Source organism: Miniopterus natalensis, chromosome 9 (genome assembly GCF_054644295.1).
Source record: "Miniopterus natalensis isolate mMinNat1 chromosome 9, mMinNat1.hap1, whole genome shotgun sequence".
In the NCBI taxonomy this organism is placed as follows: Eukaryota; Metazoa; Chordata; class Mammalia; order Chiroptera; family Miniopteridae; genus Miniopterus; species Miniopterus natalensis.
In genome coordinates this window covers 13,777,942-13,799,001 of record NC_142089.1, presented here as the reverse complement: position 1 = coordinate 13,799,001, position 21,060 = coordinate 13,777,942, and the positions used below count along the sequence as shown (strand labels likewise).

Sequence of the window (21,060 nt, the reverse complement as noted above, 5' to 3'; positions counted from 1 at the left end):
ATAAGTAAACATTATAAGTGTTAAAAAATCAAAATGACTGGGGGAGGGCTTGCTGAAGAAGCTGTATGTAAAATTAAGTAAACATTATATAATGTGGTTTTTAATACCAGAAGACAGGGTCAAATTCAAGTGACTAATTTAATCTTCTTGCTGCCTGAGGGGTACTATCTCCAGCTATTCCTGGAAAATTAGTTCATAAACAGTCTATCATTTAAATAAGTATCTGAAATTATCAGTGCCAACATTTGGTTTGTGACATCAAATTAAACCAGCTGTACTTACAACTCTAATCTCTGGGATTAAAAAGTTGAAATATTTTTATTCAACTCATCAGTCTGTTTCAAAGCCTCTGCAAACACTGTCAAAACTCACATTATACTTCATTAATTTAAAAACATCAGTCATGCCCGGCCGAGCATGGCTCAGGAGTTGAGCATCGACCGATTCCCGGTCAGGGCACATGCCCGGGTTGTGGGCTAGATCCCCAGTCGGGGGCTTGCAGGAAGTAGCCATCAATTGATGTTTCTATCTCTCTCTCCCTCTCCCTTCCTCTCTCTGAAATCAATAAAGATATATTTTTTAAAAAAAACAAACTTATCAGTCATAATTAGTCTAAAAGTGACCTCACTACAATTTTTTTTTTCCCCCAGGGGAGAGCACAAATGCAGTGCCCCACTACCACAAATTAAGCAGTCAAGTTTCTCTGGGGTCAGCACATCTGGAATGCAATGGATAAACCTCACCCTGGGAAAACCACTTTCATGATCATAGTTTCTCCCCTGTCAGGTAAGTATTCTCACTACAAATTTAAGTGACAAGTTTTATTGGCCAGGTTTATTTAATTCACTTACTTGTGAAAAGACTTTAAAATATTGGAAACTATTTTTTTCAGCTGATTCCTTTTTATTTTAGTTTCTGCCATAAATACTATAAAAATTGGTGTTTAAAAGAAACGCACATTAAGTGGTGATTTCCAAAATAGATATAAACAAGAATCAAGCTTGTTTTAAAAAAAGTATCATGGTTAAAGTTACATGAATAAAATATATTAATATTCATTTATATTTCATAACGAAAAATAACATTCCTTTAAATATTATTAATATCTTGCTTTTGTAAATCAGCTACGAAAATGTTAAGTTCATTTAAGCTTTATGAAATAGCCATATATTTCATCAAGACTTTTTAGAATCAATATCTGATTATAATAAAAAGAGATAACATTTATCAGACAGCTAACTATGTACTTGGCATTAAATTAAACACTTTACATATATCACTTGATTTCATCTTTCCCATGACCCCATGAGACAAGTCCCCAATATACAGGTAAGAGAACTAAGGCTCAGAGACAGGGACATGTTCAAGGCAACAAAGCTGTTAGAGGACAGAGCTGGAATTCAAACACTCGTCTGCTCATGCTCTTTGCCATGATATATGGTTTTCTGGGTTCAGATAAAATCTCTAAGAAAAAATTTACAATTGAACTTACCATTTACATTAAAACACTGAATTGAATTATAAATTAAGAACATACATACTACTTACCAGTGAGCAGCAAATGGACGACAAAGGTCTACATGAAAATTTTTGAGATCTTTAAATCTAATTGCTGCTTCAATATAAACAAAGAGTATCCAGAGGGACACTGTGGGCAAACACACTCCTCTTTCTGTGGGAAAGCAGCAGAGAGACAAGCATCAGCGATACATTAACTAACAGAACAGATGGGTTGTTTGAAAGACTGGTTCAACTACAGTTACTTTCATTAAGACTTTCAAGCCAATTAAAAAGCAATTTAACCCAAACTGAAGGCTTTTATATGACAAAAGATGCTATGGAATCACAGGCAGAAATAAAAGGCAAACATTCTGGCAGAAAATATTTATAATACATGTAAAACAAAGGAGTTATAGCCCTAGCATACAAAGAGCTCCTATAAATCAACAGAAAGGCAATGAATACAAGTCATAAAAGAAAATATAGAGATAGCTAAAAGCATATAAAAAGATGCTCAACTTCACTACTGATTAGGGAGATACAAACTTTAAAACTGAGATTCCATTTTTTTAACCTATCAGATAAGCACAACTTAAAAAGACATGTAATAGTATAGGGAGGGTGGGTACGGGAAAGGATTCGTTCTCATACTGGCAATAATATAAATTGAGGCAAATATTTTAGAAGGCAATTTGGCAGCTTAATTAAATTTAAGATACTTATACCTCTGACCTAGAAATTCCAATTCCAGAAATCTACCCTATAGAAATATAAAAGAGCCCTGAGAGAAATGTATAACAATATGCACTGTATTATTATTTGCATTAGTAAAAATATAGAACTTAAATGTCTATCAATAGGGAACTGTTTAATTTTGGTTAATCTATATAATAAAACATGATGCAGTTTTCAAAAGAATGAAGAACTGTACTAATATGAAGTGATACATAAAGAAATAATTATTAAGTACGAATGAGTTACAACACAAAGAAATATTTTTGACATTTAAGTACTATTCAAAAATTTTTCTTAACTACAAGCTCATATTCCCTTTGTAATTAAAACAAATTTCCAAGGGAGGAAAAAGCAGCTTGCAACAGAATAAATAAGATGCGAATAAGGGACTATTTTCATTGGTTTAGAATCACACTGCAGGCTAGGGCCACCTTTTTATAAAGATGGACCACATAGGCATGAGGTCCAATAACTGTGGAAAGAGTTCCTTTGAGACTGTATAAGGCAAGCAAGTTACAAAAGATAGGCTAAGAGGGGAAAATTAGTGACCCGAAGGACTAACGGGCTTTTTGCTAAGGATCTTCAGGATGAAACAAAGAAAAAAATCATAGAATTTTGGAACTAGAAAGATCATTTAGTCCAACTTCCTTATTTTACTGAAGAGTAAAGTGAGGCCCAGAGCTTATACAAATTGAGCCCAAGTTTCCAGAGATAATACTGAGTCTACTTCCAGGAGAATAAACCTAAAGTCCCCTTAGACCTAGTCCGTAAAGAGGAAGACACTCCAAGCTTTGTGAAGGTAGCTAATGGATTCAAGCATTCTTATAGATTTAATATACAAGAAAAGGTATTTTACAATGTAGGAAGACAAACAGCAACCTTTAGGATAATGCATCTTCAAATTCATTTCAAAATGCATTTTTAAAAATGTATATTCCCTACTCCCTATATTAATTTCTAAAGTTATCATAAACATAAGCACATTACAGAAAAAAATAGAAAAATTTGGACGGAATACCTGTATTTCTAAACCTATCAAATAATAAAATGAAACAATGTTGAAAATGTTTTTGAACAAGTACAATAGTCATGTCACACATATAGCTTTGTATACTATATTTTCCCTCTTAACAGCAAGGGGAAAAAAGTTTAATATAATATTATCATTCTTTTGTGGCAATATATAATTTCATCAACCATTCCTAATATTCTTAAGAAAGAATTTTAAATTTTAACAGCTGGAAGAAAAATGAATCCCAAGTTATACAAATTACACTCATATCTGTCAGGCCCAATAAGAACACAAAGTTTGTTTTGTTTGTTTGAGTACTAATCATCCCTAATTAAAACATACTTCACAGCTTAGCTATTCCAACATACATTTCTAAGCCTAGGGTTAAAGAGAGGTCAGTATCATTTATGACATTAGCTTCATTGCTGCCCTGTGGGTCACCCACTGAACTTGTTCCCAGTAGATTCTATTAATAGCTATATGAGTAGTTTTTTCTCAACTACTGAGACATTAAAGTAATTTAGGAAATCATTGTAGCTCACAGATTATCTGAGATGGAAGGCTCCCTTAAACATTATCTAGATTACTGCATTTTCATATGACAAAGGAGAAGCTGACACCTAGAGAGAATGACTACTGTAAATGGTAACTCACTTGAAACTGAGGCCTAAGACAAGGAAATACAAGTAAAAACTGGTGTGCAGAAAAATCTCTTTAAAGGAAAGCACACTAAGAAACAATCATGCTAGCTTACAAATCAAGTCATATATGAAAGTGGTAAAGATGGAGATGGAGAAAACCATGCTCACAGTGGATACTTTAAATAACAGCTGAATTCTACATGGGCCAACACCAAGCTCTCGGCACATTTAAGAAGATAAATGCTGGTCCAGAGAGCTTTTATTAGTGCTCCCTAAGGGGTCAAAATCCTACAGGTTGCAGTTGGGACTAAGAATCAAGTTTCATGCAGCTTTGCAGACAAGTTAAATGATCTGAGAGCCAATCCTCACATGCCTGTGCATCCGAAGTGGAGTAGAGCTGTCAAAACATCTCATCTTAATTTGAAATAGCAGTATAGCTCTAAGAAGAAGGGAGGTAACTGTGTAACTCCACTGAAGTCAGAACATATCTGAAATAGTAAATTTTGGTTAAAAGAACCACTAAGAACTAGGGAGATTGGGATGGCAAAGTGCTTAAAATAACACACAAGGAAAAGCTGATGAAACCAGAGATGTTCTGCCTACAGAAAAGACTTGAGAAGATATGACAGTGTCTTTAACTCTTTAATTATTAATTGGAAATATTAATGTGGATGGTTACACTCATTCAGTATGGCTCTAATGCAGGGCGGTCCAATATTTGGCCTTGAGGGATGACCTGTAGGCCCCCTGAAATTTTAAGGAACAGTTTTGTATATTCCCATATATTTTTTCTGCGGAAAGCCTTTTTATATCCTCTAAGAGCTCAGCGAGTCCAAAAACAGTCAAGACCTACTGGGTCAAAAGTGTAAGGAAGAAAATTCTGGCTCAGTATGAGAAAGAACTTTCTATTGCAGCTGCCCAAAAACAACAGTAGTAAGTTCCTTGTCACTGTAGGTTTTCAATCAGAGATTAAATACCATGTGCAAGGGATGCTGTACCAAATAAGGCTTCGACTAAATGACCTCTGACTTCCTTTCAATGCTGAAACTCCCAGAACATTTTTCCTATTTGGCACATGGCTGTCTTCAAGTCTACCTAAATAGAAATCCCTTCAACTTTTAAAAAAATGATGATGAGAGCAGTAACAATTGAGCTATCAAATCATATAGACTTAAACTTTTGATTCAATAATGAAAAAAAAGATAAAATATATTTTAAAGGTATATTAAAATCTTTAAGGAAAAGACAACTTTAAAATGTCCACATTATACTGAATTCCAAAAAATTTATTCAAAGGTTAATCACCACATTTAACAAGTTTGAATCTAAGATTTCTGTCCATCTAAGAAACCATTAAGACTTACCTGTGTGCCATACGTACTGAACCCATACATATGTGCTAGCAGCAAAAAAAAGCCATTGTATGGGGATGAACAGCAGACATATGATATTTGACGTGAATGCTACACAAACAAAAAACACTGAGAAGGCCTAAAGGGAAAAACAAAACAAAATAAGAAACACATCTTAGAACTTATTTTCAAACAGAGATTATTAAAAACATGTTAGACAAAATCTCTGAAACTGCCATGCAATAACTATAGAACAAGTTGTACCAGAAAATTTTAAACATTTAAAACCAACCATATAAAAAATAGCAGTTAATTTAATATTAAAGAGTAATCCTGTTTATGGCCTCAAATCATGAAGAACTGGGCCAGAACAAATTGAGGTTGGTTCACAGTGAGTTCACTTGGACTCCACAGGTGGGTTACCTAAAAGAACTAGAATTTTACATAATACATTCCTAAAGAGCCTCATTCTTAAAAGGTAGGCTGCTGGAGCACACATAAACCATACTAGTAATAAGAATTATGCTGACGTTAATTATTTTAATAATGCAGCTTTCCTCAGGACTCATCTCTACCTATTACCAATGGAACATGAGTTCAAAACCATCTCTTCAAGGCAAGGGTTTGTTCTGACCAAAGCACCAGGCCCAGGTAGAAGAGTTACAAGTTTCAGATGTGGCTATGGAACACAACAGAACTACAAGGCCTGTGCCCTTGCTCTAAACCAATAGTTCTCAACACATGGTCTGGATATCTCTAGGGGACTTTGAGATCCTTTCAGCAAGTCTTCCAGGTCAAAACTATTTTAGTAACAATACTACGATATTATCTGCCTTATCCACACTCATTCACTCAGGAGTATGGTGATGTTTTCCAGAAGCTACATGGTATATGATATTGTAGTCAATTGAGTTCAGAAGCAAATGTAAAAATCCAGCTGTCTTCTATTAAGCTAGACATTATATAAATTTGCAAAATTGTAGTCAATCTTCCATTTTGTTTTGTTTTGAAAGATGTATTTATTTTTCATTTTTAAAATATAATTTGTATTAATAGTTAATGAGTTTGTTATTGTTTTTGTAAGTGAATTAATATATATTTAAGTTTTTGTCTTAATTTCTAATAGAGTAAATATGGATAGATGTAACCCACATAAATAAAATCTCTGGAGTCCTCAATAATTTTTAAGAATGTAAACAGGTTTTGAAACCAAAAAGTTTGGGAAGCACTGCTCTAACTCTAAGCCCATCATGAATGCAGTGATAGGGGCTGCAGAAATATTTCAGAGCAGAAGTGGGCAACTATTCTTCCTCCACTACTTTGTCTCCCCCCAGAAGTCGCCCCACCCCAACTCTTTTCACTGCAATGATAGAGGAGGAGGGATTATGATTTGATCAATGGGTGGAGACAAAAATAGCCTTAGAGGCCAGTTTCAGTTCATAGACCCTATTTAGCTCAATACAGTCCCCCCTAAGTATTACTAATAAAATCTACTTTAAACCGTTTCATTACAGTTACTAAAGATTTTCTTAGAAGGGTTATTAAATTCATTATACTTGAAGAACATGTATTAATAACATACCAGTCCCTGGTATCTGAAGGAATCATAGACGCTTCTGATGAAAAGCCAAAAGGGCCACAGGTATTCAAATCTGAACTCCAGGACAAAATCTGCCAGGAGGACAAGTGCCCACACTACCAGAAATTTCAGGTATAAAAATGTACTGCAAAATACAAAAATTAAAAATTAATTCAAGGTCATTTGTGAAGAACTAGAAAGAGAAAAATGCACTGTTTTGCTTAAAAGAGACAAAAAATACCATCATATACCATGAAAGCAATGGAGATAAAGGACAAAAAGAGATGCTGCCATAGCCCACCTAAATTTTCAAAGCTATGATGTTCATTCTGGGACACACACCTACCAAAATAAGATGACCACATTATGCTTAATTTCATTTGAGACGAGGAAAAAGTAAATCTCACCACTATTTTAAAATGTGCTATGTCTGACTTAATACTGCAGCACTCTCAAAATTACAGCTTTCAAGCTATTCTTCATCAGAAGATGTCATGGCTAAAAGGCTTCAAATTTGCTGTTTCCCTCCCTACCCCTCTGCACCTGCTGGAAGTCTGGTATTTCTGAGGCACACCCCTACATGCTTGAAGAATTCTGTCTTTTCCCCGCCTTCCTCCTCTTGCCTCTCTATGTAGTTTTTATCTGCATTAACTAAATTAAAAACAAATGACTTTCCAAAATAGCCAGAAACCAACTTAGGGGGCAGATGCCAACACTAAGGGCTGTGAGGGCACAAAAAATATACATTGAAGAAAAAACCCTAAAGTGTCCCAGCCTTGCTCTGTAAATGTGTGCTCCCAGTTCCCTCTGGACTTATGTTAAGTAGAAACACACTTTGATAAGCCAGTCAGAATACATATCTAACCATTGCAGAGCTCAAAACAAGGTAAGGGCATGGATTAAAAAATATATTTTTCATATAATCTAAAAATCCATTCTTCCAGTTCATTAACTGTATAATAGTTAATAGAGAAGCTTTCAGATTCTACCCACTAATAAGCCCTTAAAATTCTATGTCCTTAACCCAATTCTAGAGCATGTTACATTTAGGTGTGTGTGTTTTTAAATATATCTTTATTGATTCCAGAGAGAGGAAGGGAGAGGAGAGAGAGAGAGAGAGATAAACATCAATGATGAGAGAGTCGTAATTGATCAGCTGCCTCCTGCACCCCCCCAACTGGGGATCAAGCCCACAACCCGTGCATGTGCCCTGACCAACCATGATCTCCTGGATCCTAGGTCGATGCTCAACCACTGAGCCATGCCTGGCTGGGCTAGGGTTTGTTTTTTTTTTAAAAAAGGTTTTCTAGCCCTCGCCAAGGGGCTCAGTGGGTTGGAGTGTCATCCCGTACACCAAAAGGTTGCAGGTTCAATTCCCAGTCAGGGCACATACCTAGGTTACGGGTTCAATCCCCAGTCAGGGCGTATACGAGAGGCAACTTATCAATGTTTCTCTCACATCAATGTTTCTCTCTCTCAAGCTCTGTCTCCCTTCCTTTCTCTCTAAAAATCAGTAAAAACATATTCTCGGGTGAGGATTTTAAAAAAAAGTTTTCAAAAATATACAGATTGGAAATATAATTCACTTTGACGTGGGCTAGAGCCTTGCATAGTGTTTTGAAGTACAAATATTCCAATAATGATGTGGTTAAATTAGCTGTCTGAATATATAACAGCAACAACAAAATCAAGCCTTTTAATAAATAATTTTGAAATAACATAAGATACAAAAAGACTGATATACCTGGGGGAGGAAACAACAAAAACAGGATCCAGCACTGAGGACTCTTTCTGTGCCCTCTGAAACTACATAGGAAAAGATGTCAAGAACAGACCATATGACCCTCAATGATACAGTGTCATAATGATATACATAATTTGCAACTAAGGTCAAGTTCTAATACTAATTCTTGGCAGAACTCTTTGGGCTTGATAGTAAGTTTCAATTAAGAGGTTTACTGGACCCCAGCTGGTAGTAGCTCAGAGGTTGAGCATTGACCTAGGATCCAGGAGATCGAGGTTCGATCCCTGGTCAGGGCACATGCCCGGGTTGCAGGCTCAATCCCTATTCGGGGGCCTGCACGAGGCAGCCAATCAATGACTCTCTCATCATTGATGTTTCCATCTCTCTCTCTCCCTCTCCCTTCCTCTCTCTGAAATCAATAAAGATATACATATATATATGTATGTGTGTATATATATACACACACACACATATACATACATACATATATATATATACACACATACACACACACACACACACATATATATATAAAGAGGTTTACTGGAGAACAGAGGAACCCAAGGCAAACCAGAAGAACAAAGGCTTGAATCCTAAATCCTACCCTTTAGTTTCATTTCACTAGAGTCATTTTAGCCAGACAAGGAGAGGGCCCTCGTTCTCATTCATTAAATCCCAACACTGGTCCAATGGAAAGCAAGACATATTTTGCTAGAAGGAACAACTGAGTCATGCAGGCATTCAGGAGTACAAATACTGTTTGCAACTAGATTGCCAAGCCACTTAGCTTTAAAACTAAAAGGACTGTTTTCCTTGTTTCTAGAATTACTTCTAGGTTTTAAAGAAGAAATAATAGCCCTTCATCCATGTTTTTAAGGGATTTAAGAAATAGCATGAAAATATATTTACTTCTCTGATGAATCCTTTTTCCCATGGGGCTGCCTCTGGAATGTATCTGTACCTCATCATGTCTCTAGTCATACCATTCCCCAGGTAGAAAAGGTAGAGTACTACTACCAACTGTTCTCTGCTCCAAATGCTCCAAAGGCATGGCAGATCCCAGTCTAACCGGCAACACTGAACGTCACTATTTAGACAGCATTATCCACAGGATGGCAGCCTGTTGAACACTTTTTAAATTACTCAATCATTAAAACCTAAGGCAATACAAAAATGATCATCTTTGTTATAATGACTGCTCTTTTTCAATTCTGTAACTTTCAATTATTCCCTTTTACATATTTCATTTCTTTTCAAACAACTCACACACTTTTCATGTTCCTTGACACCAAGTTCTTACTAAGTCACAGTTTAGAAGGAAATTTGATTTTTTACAAACATATGCCATATCCTCATCTTTCCTCAGTCTCCCCTTTTAGGTGGGCCTGCATCTAAAAATCAAGAGGCAATCTAATTAACAAAGTTGATTTTATTCTAGGATGAGTCTTGAATTCTATTAATTCAGTCTTATAGGGTTTTAAAAAATTAATGACAGTTGTCTGACTCAGTATTCTCTTAGCCCTCTTTATCAGTAAATTATGCCTATTGTCCTTCTATTGGTTAATATACGAAAGTTAAAAGACAAGTAACCTAAAATGACTACTCATCACTATAGAAACCCTAATTCCTTTTTAAAAAAATATAGGTTTTTATTGATTTTAGAGAGAGACGAAGGGGGGGGGAGAAAGAGAAACATTGGATCGGTTGCCTCCCAGGGATGGACCCTGCAACCTCGGTATGTGTCCTGACCAAGAATTGAACCAGCGACCTTTTGGTGGGCGGGAGGACACTCAACCAAGTGAGCCATACCAGCCAGGGCTAATTTCTTTCTTTAAATGTACTGAAGGTCATTTGATTTTGCCAGATCCAAAGAAATGACCTTCTAAAGGAGGAGACCGGGTTTTAAACTATTATAGCATTCCAAAGTATTTCTTTTAAACAATGAAGAAAATGTGATTAAATATAAAATATTTTATATAGTTCATAATATGATATGCTCACTTGATGTTACTTTAATTCTCTGATCCAAATAAATTTATTAAGAACTATAAAACATCTTGAAAAAAACTTAAAAGCATAACTTTAACAAAAATATTTTCCATAATATATGAAACAAGGGCAGACCAGTAATATCTTTTGATGGTCTTATAAGCTTCTATTTTGGGTGCCAGTGAAATAAAGAGATGTGCAAAATTAATAGGTTTAATGGTGGTAATTCCTTCAAAGTAGATATTAACTATAAGATTTCCTTTTTCTCTATTCTATTTCTACCTTTGCCATTTGCAACAATTTTTTTTTAACCTGAATTTATTTAACAGTAACCTCCATCTATGGATGAATCATCTATGAATAATGAAAAGTAGTATTCAATGTTCTTCTTTTTCCAAGTAAAGTGCATCTTCCTCTCTAGAATTAAAGACTTTAGCTGCTTGTCACTTAGATTATTTTCTGGAGTCCGCATAATTACCACAGGGTGGCCATCAATCCTCAGATACCTGACCTTTTCCCTAGACAGACTAATGATCATTTAGTTCACTTGGTCCTCACCACAGAAATGACTCTGTGGAATATTTCACTGGCTGTGCTAGTGGCCATCTGTCTCAATCCCTAGCTTTCCTGTCCTCTGTAATAGTAACTGTGAATTGCTCTTAGCTTTCTATAGGTAGCACGATATTTCTTGCACCAAACTGCTTTCTTTGTCTTCTGTTATCCAATATCTCTCCCTATTAGACATCACCTCTAGAATATTCATCCAGCCTCTTATCCAGCCGGTATTCCTACTTAAGTCTTGTTATGTGTAACTACAGTCTTGCTACTCAAAGTGTGGTCCATGAAACAGCAGCATCAGCACCATATGTGAGCTTTTAAGAAAAGCAGTACTTCAGGGCGCACCCTGGGTCTACTTCATCTAAGCCTGTATTTTAACCAGATTCCCTAGGCCATCTGTACATACATTAAAACTTGAGGCCCTGGCTGGGTAGTTCAGTTGGTTAGAGCGTCGTCCTGATAAGCCAAGGTGGCGGGTTGGATCTCCAGTCAGGGCACATACAAAAAGCAGCCAGTGAATACATAAGTAGAACAACAAACCGATGTCTCTCTCCCCTTCTCTGTCTCTCTTTCTGTCTCAAAGCAATAAATAAAATTTAAATTAATTAATTAAAACTTGAGAGGTAGTGGTTTGTAGTATAAACTTCTCATTGTCATGAAATTTCCACTGAATTCCACAATGTCTCAGAAAGCAGACAATGATCTACTCGGATAATCAGTACTTATCTCCACACTGTTAGCTGTACTTCCCTCAACTGGGAACATTCAAATTGTTCAGGGTTAATTCTTCCATTTTTCTACATTTCTTTCTAAGTCACAGACAAAATCCCTACCCAAGTACAACTTAAACCTACATGAGATACACTTCCATTACTATTCCTCCTTCAGCACCTGGCATAAACATCACTTCCTCAACAAAGCCCTCCCTGACATCAAAGTAAAGATAGTTACCCCATCATATGCTCACACAGCATGCTGTGCCATAAGAATATGTAGTCAAAATTATAATAATATTCTGTGTAATTAACTGTTTAAATGTAAAGTCCACAAGAACAGAGGAGCTGCCCATTTTGTTCCCTGCTTTATCCTCAGTGCCCAGCACAGCACCTTGCACACTGTAGGAGCTTAACAAGTATTTGTTGAACAAATGATCTGCAACGAACAAGACTGTTTAGGACCAACGGTAGGGTTTTTATCAAAGGACGTTTACAATGAAGGTAGAGGGAGAGATGATGCAAGAGTGACTGGGAAGGGTGCCTAACAACGCAACACCAACAAAGATAACAAATACAGCTTCTGCCTGAAGGATTATCAAGCACCTGCTCCCAATCTGTTCTGACTGTTCTTTAGGAAGAAATGAATCTAATCAGCCTTGCTCTGGGTGCCAAACTATCACTCCAGTTGGCCTACCTGACTACAGTGGGGATCCTCGAAGTATCTTCTATTAAGCCTGGCATTAAAGAAATCTGCAAAAATATACAACTACATCATTCTCCTCATGGATTTATTATTGTTATTTTTATATAAACTAGTAATTGTTTTACATTTTTCTGTCTTAATTTCTACTATAGTAAAATTGTGGACTATAGAAAGTTGTGCATGAGCCTCAAGATAAAATGGACTAAAACTAGTGCTGCATTCTGCAACCACATCCTCATGTAAAACCCAGAACAAGGAAGCATACTGAGAAGACCTAAGCTATTCCATATTTCTCTTTTCTTTTTTAAAATATGTCTTTATTGATTTCAGAGAGAGGAAGGGGGAGGGGGAGAGAGAGATAGAAACATCAGAGGGTCATAGATTGGCTGCCTCCTGCACACCCGGCTGGGGATCGAGCCCCCAACTTGGGTATGTGCCCTGACTGGAATCGAACCGTGATCTCCTGGATCCTAGGTCGATGCTCAACCTCTGAGCTGGGCTGGGCTCTCTTTCTATTCTAAGCCTCCGGCAGACTGCAAAGAGAACCTTTCTAGAGTCAATTACACACATGCACGTACATACACATAAACTCATACGTTATACACACACACACACACACAGCCACTGCAATGGCAAATCTATCAGTGTGAAATATGCTCAATTTACAAGGAAAGATAAACCTAAAAATTATAAAAATAAAAGGAAAAATAAACCTAGAATGGAAATCACTAAAAAAGGCTTTAAGATTATGTATACTACAGAGATACCAAGGACAGGTACTATAACCTAATGCAACTGGACAGTTTAGAATTTTAGAATTTCTGCTTCAAAACACTTTCACCAGTGTGAACTCTATGGGGTTTGGGATGGAGAGAGGTTAAGCAGCACATCAGGAAAGAAAACAACCCACAGGCTCTAAAAAAACCCTGTGTTAATGTTGTATCAACATTAGAAATTCATTTCATACACGAATTAAGTATTACACTTCACATCTTCAATACCTAACCACACCTTCACTTACATCACACTTGTAACTTTTCCAAATGCTTTCATATTAATTATCTCATTTTATCCTTACAACTGTGAAATAGGCAGGGTAGTTATTACCATTTTATAGGAAAGAAACCTGAGAAACAGGGGAACTAATAGGCTGGAGGGCACTACTGCAAGAGCACAGAAATGGGAGGTAGGAGACCACAAAGAACAGAGTGAATTCTACATAAAATGCTATGTTGCTGCTAAAAAAAATTAAAAAAATAAATTTAAGGAGAAATGCCAAGAAATTTTTATGTAAAACAGAATCCTATTTTTGTTAAGAAATATATGTTTGCTTCCATGGAAAAAGAGGAACTATACTTATAAATTATAAAATAAAGAACATCTCACATAGGAGTACTAAAGTTTTTACATTATACTTATACATTGTCATATACTTTTTATTATTCACTTTAATTTTTTTTATTTGTTGATTTTAGAGAGAGAGGAAAGGGGATGGGGGGAGGGGGAAAAAGGGATTTGTTGTTCCACTTATTTATGCACTCATTGGTTGCTTCTTGTATGTGCCTGGGCTGGACATCAAACAGACAACCTTGGTGTATCGGATGATGCTCTAACAAACTGAACTACTCTGTTTTAATTTTTTTGTAACAAACATGTTACTTCTATTTTTTTAACTCTTCATTTTGAAATAATTTTAGACTGAGAAAAGTTGCATAAATAATATAAAGAATTCCCAGTATCTTTCACTCAGATTTCACAAATGATAAAAACATTTTATCAAATTTGTTATTATTCTCTCTTTATATATGTGCACATATTTTTTTCCTAAACCATTTGAAAATAATTGCAGACATAATGCCCCTTTACTCCTAGATTTCTTGAAAAGAAGGATAGTCTCATATAACCACAGCACAATTATCAGTATATCAGGAAATTAACATTGCTATAGTACTACTGTGTGATCTATAGACTTTATTCAAATGTCAGTAATTATCTCACTAATGTCCTTTATAGTGATAGACTAGTAGGTAGGTAGGTAGATACACAGACAGATGGATAGATAGATCCTGGTCCGGGAACACATTTTGCATTGTTGCCATGACTATATTGATTTTTATTTTATTTACTTATTTTTATTAATTTTTAAACAGAAGGAAGGAGGGAGAGAGAGAAACATTGATCAGCTGCCTCCTGCATGTGCCCCAACCAGGAATCGAACCCACAACCTGGTATGTGCCATGACTGGGAATCAAGCCCACCACCTTTTGGTGTAGAGGACAAGGCTCCAACCAACTGAGCCACATCACTAAGGGCTATATTGATTTTATTTTTTAAAGAGGAGAGGTCTGGAGGGGTAACAAGGGACTGACTGCCACTTTGAAACACCCCTGAGGGACACCTCCAGCCAGTCCTTGAGGGGATCATAGAGGAACCCATTCCCAGGCCTCAGACATTGAGGAGCCTCCTGTTACCCCAAGGAGTATGCTTTGTGTTATGCTTGTTTTACCATTTCACCAGGGCAACCCTCTTTAAAGAGATAATAATGAGAAAAATAAAAAATAAAGAGGAGAGATTCTCATTTTGAGAAGGAGAAAAGGTTAGCGGCCTTGCACAAGACATTCTTGGTACCTGCTGCTTCACCTGGAAAATGAAGATAACAATCTTTCACTACATGTATGTAGTGGTGAATTTGAGAGGAACATATAAGTTATTACACATAAACACCATTCAGAAAGGATGAAGCTGCGCAAGACAGTAAAACAAAAAGAGGACAGACTTTGGGGTTAGACAGATATGGATCTCTATCAAAGTTAAACAAACCTCCAGTAACTTCAGTTTTCTCACTGTGAAACCAAAGCTAAAACCCTTAAATACCCTTACTGGAACTAAGTAAGAGAATGAAGACTCCAGCTTTGTATATCTCTCATCTGAGGCGGGAATTATTGTGTGACCATGAACATGGTACTCATTCTGGCTAGAGTTCAAGTGTCCTTGCTACAAGACAGGCTAAGTACTGATGTCAGTACTGAACAGCTTATTTGGTTTTTGAAAAATATTTTGAAAATGAACAAAGTAATAATACAACTTAAAAACAGAGCTAGGTACTAAGGGCTGTACATTTCACGAAGCTATTGAAATGCAAACAAAAAGAGAGTGAGATTATTTCTAGCCACCTCCCCTGTGCTGAGTAGGAAACAGATCCCAAACTGCTCAAATGAATAGGTGGTATCTATGGATACACCTAAAGTGGGCTAGTTGCACATAAATGCAAAACCTCTGAAAAAAGAAAAGGCGACAAAGGAGACAGGGTGAGGAGAAATTGCTTCTGACGTCACAGCCTCATGACTCAACGTGAGCGCAGCGTACTTAAGAGCAGTGGAGAAAAAAATAAAAAGGAACGAAGGCCAGGGCTATGAAAGGGCTTCAAAGTCAGGATGACAGGCATGTCAGAAGGCTGAGGAGTTGAGGTCAACTTGATGTCAGTTAGGTTAAATGCCAAAGTAAAGATATATAGCCTCAGTGAATATACTCAGTTTATTATAGTTTTGAAAGCTTCCATTACCAGGATGCATATGCCTAAAGATGAGAGACCTTGAGAAAATCATCACTCCTTAGGTATTTGAAGAAATCCACGATGGGAAAAAAAAATCTAGCAAAAAATACATATTTCTACTGTTGGTACGTACCATTGCACTTACGCAGCTTGTTGAACGGACAACTTTTTTTCTTCTAGGCCTGTTCCTTGAAAATGATCCAAGTAAAATAAGAACACCCAAATCTAGTAAGCCTAGGAAATAAAGTATTTAATATATTTGAAGAGCACACTAAATTTCATCAAGAAAAGTAACCTAGCCCAGCCGGGCGTGGCTTAGTGGTTCCAGGCAATCAGGGTTCGATTCCCAGTCAGGGCACATGCCCAGGTTGGGGGCTCAATCCCCAGTCGGGGGTGTGCAGGAGGCAGCCGATTAATGACTCTCTCATTGCTGATGTTTCTATCTCTCTCTCTCTCTCCTCCTTTCCTCTCTCTGAAATCAATAAAAATATATTAAAAAAAAAAAAGTAACCCAATTACAGTATTTCACTTTGAGGTCTTACCTTTATGTTGATATAATCTCTATCTGGCCCTCCAGATTCCCTAAGATATATACTATACAAGTTATATCTTGTTACATGCCCTTAAGTATCACCTGGATGGCAGCCTAGAAAATGACATAACAAAACAAAACAAACAAGCACACTTATAGAACCCCAAAGGGTTTTAGTATCAGTAGGGAGATCTGGGAGAAATGGCCAAAGAAAAAACTCTGGAAATATAAGTATTTATAGAATATGAATTGGGTCTACCATATACAGACATATAATAAGAAAATAAAAAGAATTACTAAGTTATTGTCTACCATTAAAATCAATCTACAAATCTAGTGAGGTTCAAGAAAGGCCATAAGGAATCAATATGAAGAAAAAGAAGACTATCACCAATAAAACAGGGAAGCCTTTAAGCAAATAATCTGAAATAGATCATGTTCCCTCTTTTCCCAGCTTCAACTGGTAGCAGCAATTTAAAGGAATTTTCAAAACATCTAATGAAACTAAACTGCCAAAAGTGCTCAGAAAGGAAGAATCATAAATGAAAGTTGGAGGAAAGTACTTTTTCTTTTTTAAGTACTTTTTCTTTTAACATAACACACTCCTAACAAACATTAAATAAAAAATTCCAGTGTAGCAGATCTGTTTAAATGTATTTCATAGAAACTACAAATACAGTAAAAGGGTTTAGCTAAACACCTCGCTGGAAAGGTTAGCGAAAACACTTCAATTTCTCCACTGTACCTACCCCACTGTACCAACATGCCTCTAAAACAAAACCCAATTTATCACTTTTACGTCAGGTCCAGCATTGTTGACGTTAAAGCCTACCACGTTACCAAAATGCTTTTAGGCTGTGAGGTTGCAACATTGGTATCTGGGGTTTCAGTTGCAGAACACATGTAAAATCAAGGTAGCCAAGGGTCATGCCAGCCTCCAGTGGCTTTAATAAACATAGCCCAAAGAAGTCTAAAACTAGGCTTAGGAAACATCATGAAGGAGGCAGGAAAAGCAGTAAAGGGAAGTCTCTGGAGACCAGATAATTCAGACAAGGGTCTGAAAAAGGACATTAGGAAGCTGAGAAGGATGCAAACTTTGACCATTTAAAAAGTTAAAGGCCAGAAAACTTCTCTGAAACAAAAATGGGAAAAGATATATATGCCAGTGAAGTCCTCAGTCCTAGCTGTAAAGCATTACACTACAAAAATGTAAAAGTTAGGTACAGTATTGCACTGCCTAAGCTTCGGAAAACAAGCTACACGCTCAACCCAGTGAGATGACAGGAAGTACTCATAAATTCACAAGTGAAGAGGCGCTTTCTTCAACCATCAGTAACAAAACTATAAAATAGTTTCTGAAGCTTAAAACACATGCCTTACTTAAAATTCTTATTATGCTTACTAAGTAACAATTTTAACTACAGGGGCTTTAAACATGAATGTTTCTGTCTCCATCTTCTACTTACCAAACCTTATCTCATCTTCCTGTTATAAAGTCAGTAATTTCAGGTGAAGGGAGTGAGGAGTATGGCAAGGTGGAAGGTGGGTGAATCACACAGAATCCCCTTAAAGCTTTTAAAATCTACACAGCACTCCAATCCCACTTCACCTGGATAATGACTTCAATTACATATGACTGTTGGGAGTGTCTGGTGCATGTGTGAAGGCAGACCCAGGGAGAGAATCACTGCCATAAAACTTGAGGACCTCTGAACTGTAATAGTTAAGTAGAATTAATAATTTTACTTTCCTTTATTAATAACTTCTGTTCATAATTCCCAAAGTACTTTCACATCTATCTCATTTGAGTTAGAAAAGTATTCCCTCATTTAGTGTCTACTTCATCATAAAATAGCACAGGGAAAAATAAAGCTGTTAATGTATCAGGTGAACCACTAAAATAGCAAACTAAAATTTAATTCAGCACAAATATTTTTATTTGAACAGAGCTCAAAGTTCTTTAGAACCTCAAAATCACTGCACAAACTTAAGAGAAATTACTATGGCCTACTAGACTAAACTCCTTGAAGACAAGGAACTATCTAAACCATCTGTCTTATCCTGTAACCCTCCATAATTTCTTGAACTATGCAGGTTTTTAAACCAGTGGAATGGATTAGCTTATCTTCATTAATCAATTCACTCACTCAACATTTATTGAGCACCGAATTCTTACTCTGTGTGAGGCTCTGTGCTGTCTCAGATTTTTTTTTTTTTAATAACAGTGAATTTTAGCCCTTAATCATATAAAAGAAAATGATCACCATTCCTGTTTCCTTTCTCTCATTCTTGATTACTAACTTGACTGGAATAACACACTTCTACACATTTCAATTTTCAAATGATGGGCATATATCTAAATGTAGCTAACATTAATATAATGTCTAAAATCCATTTTCCTTCTACCTTGCCCCTGAAATAAAATTGTCACAGCCATTATACTGACAATAATGATATCATTTGACAATCACCTCAGTCAAAGTTGTTGGACTGAAGCCCATGATTAAAAGCAGATCAGCAACAGGATTTTTTTCAACAAAACCAAGTAGCAACTGAACCTTGTTTTGACCACTCGACTTTTGTTTATAGTTGTACCAAATCTTATAGTCTTTCCTGCCTCCTCAAAGAACAAGCCAAACACGTGATAACACGGCAACTAATATTTCTATAGCATGCTAGAATTTATAGTTTCACAAACTGTACATATCTCCTTTAGTCCTCAAAACTAATTTGACAGATGAGAGAACTGGAGATCAAAGTTGTGGATGCCCTGCCTGTCCAAAGTGGGATTTTGAGAATGAACCTAGGTCTCCTGATGCCAGCAGTTCAGTGCTCTCTTCACCACAGCTGCCACTTTGCTGTGCCAAAGCTCAGAAAGTTGTACAGACTGAGAACATAAAAATAAAAAGTCCATGAAAGGTTATGCTATGAAACAGTGGGCAGTTGTCAAAATTGTCAACAGAGCCTCAGAGAAAAAAATAAAAAGAAAGCAAGCTCTGAGACCAAAATTGGCCAGACGTTGAGAAACGAAATGGGCAATAGACGGTGTGAAAAATAATTTAGTGTAGACTTAAATTTGATGATCAATAGAAATTTGATATTCACAAATCCTCAAACATCACAATTTATAACTAACTCACTTATTCTGTTTGCTTTAGAAATGATTAGAAATTTTCTAACTCTCTTCTTAAAAACAGAATTGGGAAAAGAAAATCACCTATGATCTTGTTCTTCAGCCCAATACTCCATAATATAAACTAAGAAACAGGTAATGAAACACTCCTTTGATATACGATGTAGGAATATATTTAGGTCTTTTATTAACAATTGATTTAAATAATGCCAAACAGAGAAAGCAAACAGTTTGAAAGCTGAAGCATTGTTGGTTTCTTAAAATTATACACATAAAATTCTAAATCACTTGCATTAGGTATTTACTATTACTCTTCAATATAAGAATTGAAATTCCAAAAGGTCATCAGTAAAATAATGTTCATTAGACAATGAATTCACTTCTTCACATTGATTCACATTGATTGAGTGGTTACAATGGGGAAGGTACTAAACTGGGCGTATTTGTTCAAATACAAAAAGGAGTTGAAATACAACAGAAGGCATGTAAACAATATGGGATTCCCAATGTTACTGTAAATAACAGCCATTCAAATGCTACAGTTGTCCTTTGTCTACCAACTCTGCTTTATATACTTTTTCTATTCTTGTGTCACTATTAATATTTAGTTGTTCAAATCTTTTTCAATAGCCAGGGGAAAAAAGCCATTTTGTTATTCAAGAATTATAGGGTGTGTAACTTGAAGAGACTGTTCCTCCATTCACTAAATCTATAGAAAAAATGATTTTTTTTTTTTTTTTTACAGTTTTAGTTAAACGGTCACATCTGATTGATTCAGCATGGATTTTGGTTTTACTCACTACTGTACTCTTACTGGCTACAAGAGGGCTAGCATATAGTGTAGAAATTTGTTGAATGAATGAATTATCCCTATGATCTATGGCTCATTACATAAGAATATATTCAAGAACTTTTTACTTTGACTTCTTAATGCTTTTAAACGTGAAATAAAGAAAACCCCCAATGTTTACAACAGTCAATTGCTTGTGAAAAGCAATCATTCCATTCGTGTAAATAACAGCATGTGGAAGGTGTACAGTTATACTAAGACAACTAGGGTGTCATCGGCTACCTCGAGTATTTCTCTAAGTCCCACAGCCAAAAAGAGCTCAATTGTAAAACACCATGAGGACTCAATTAAACCCATATCTACATGCTAAGCACTCTCCTTTGTAAACTAATTACTTCTCCACTGGAATCATTTCTTTATCAAGGCAAGTACCATTTAGAATTAACATTCTGAGAAGGACCAGAAAGTAAGTCGTAAGCAAATTCTGCTCAGAGAAACAGTGATTGTCACTAAGTTGCCCCAT

The 21,060-nt window shown here is 36.1% G+C and overlaps 1 protein-coding gene and 1 pseudogene across 2 annotated transcripts in view; both read right to left on the bottom strand.

Moving 5' to 3' along the window:
* The window catches only part of MACO1 (macoilin 1), a 54,411-nt gene that overhangs the window by 32,435 nt on the left and 916 nt on the right, over window positions 1–21,060 (bottom strand). Inside the window, exons 1-4 of one of the 2 annotated variants that reach the window (XM_016219058.2) lie at window positions 8,564–8,604; window positions 6,823–6,964; window positions 5,253–5,379; window positions 1,549–1,672 (exon numbers count right to left, since the gene is read on the bottom strand). Coding sequence is in view for 1 of the 2 variants with exons in the window: in XM_087820225.1 (XP_087676351.1) it covers window positions 1,549–1,672; window positions 5,253–5,379; window positions 6,823–6,964 (393 nt within the window). In the remaining variant the exon portion in view is untranslated. Of the gene's footprint in view, window positions 1–1,548; window positions 1,673–5,252; window positions 5,380–6,822; window positions 6,965–8,563; window positions 8,605–21,060 lie in introns of those variants that run through there. The other variant, XM_087820225.1, reaches the window with a different exon arrangement.
* On the bottom strand, window positions 648–794 carry LOC148092353 (U1 spliceosomal RNA; annotated as a pseudogene).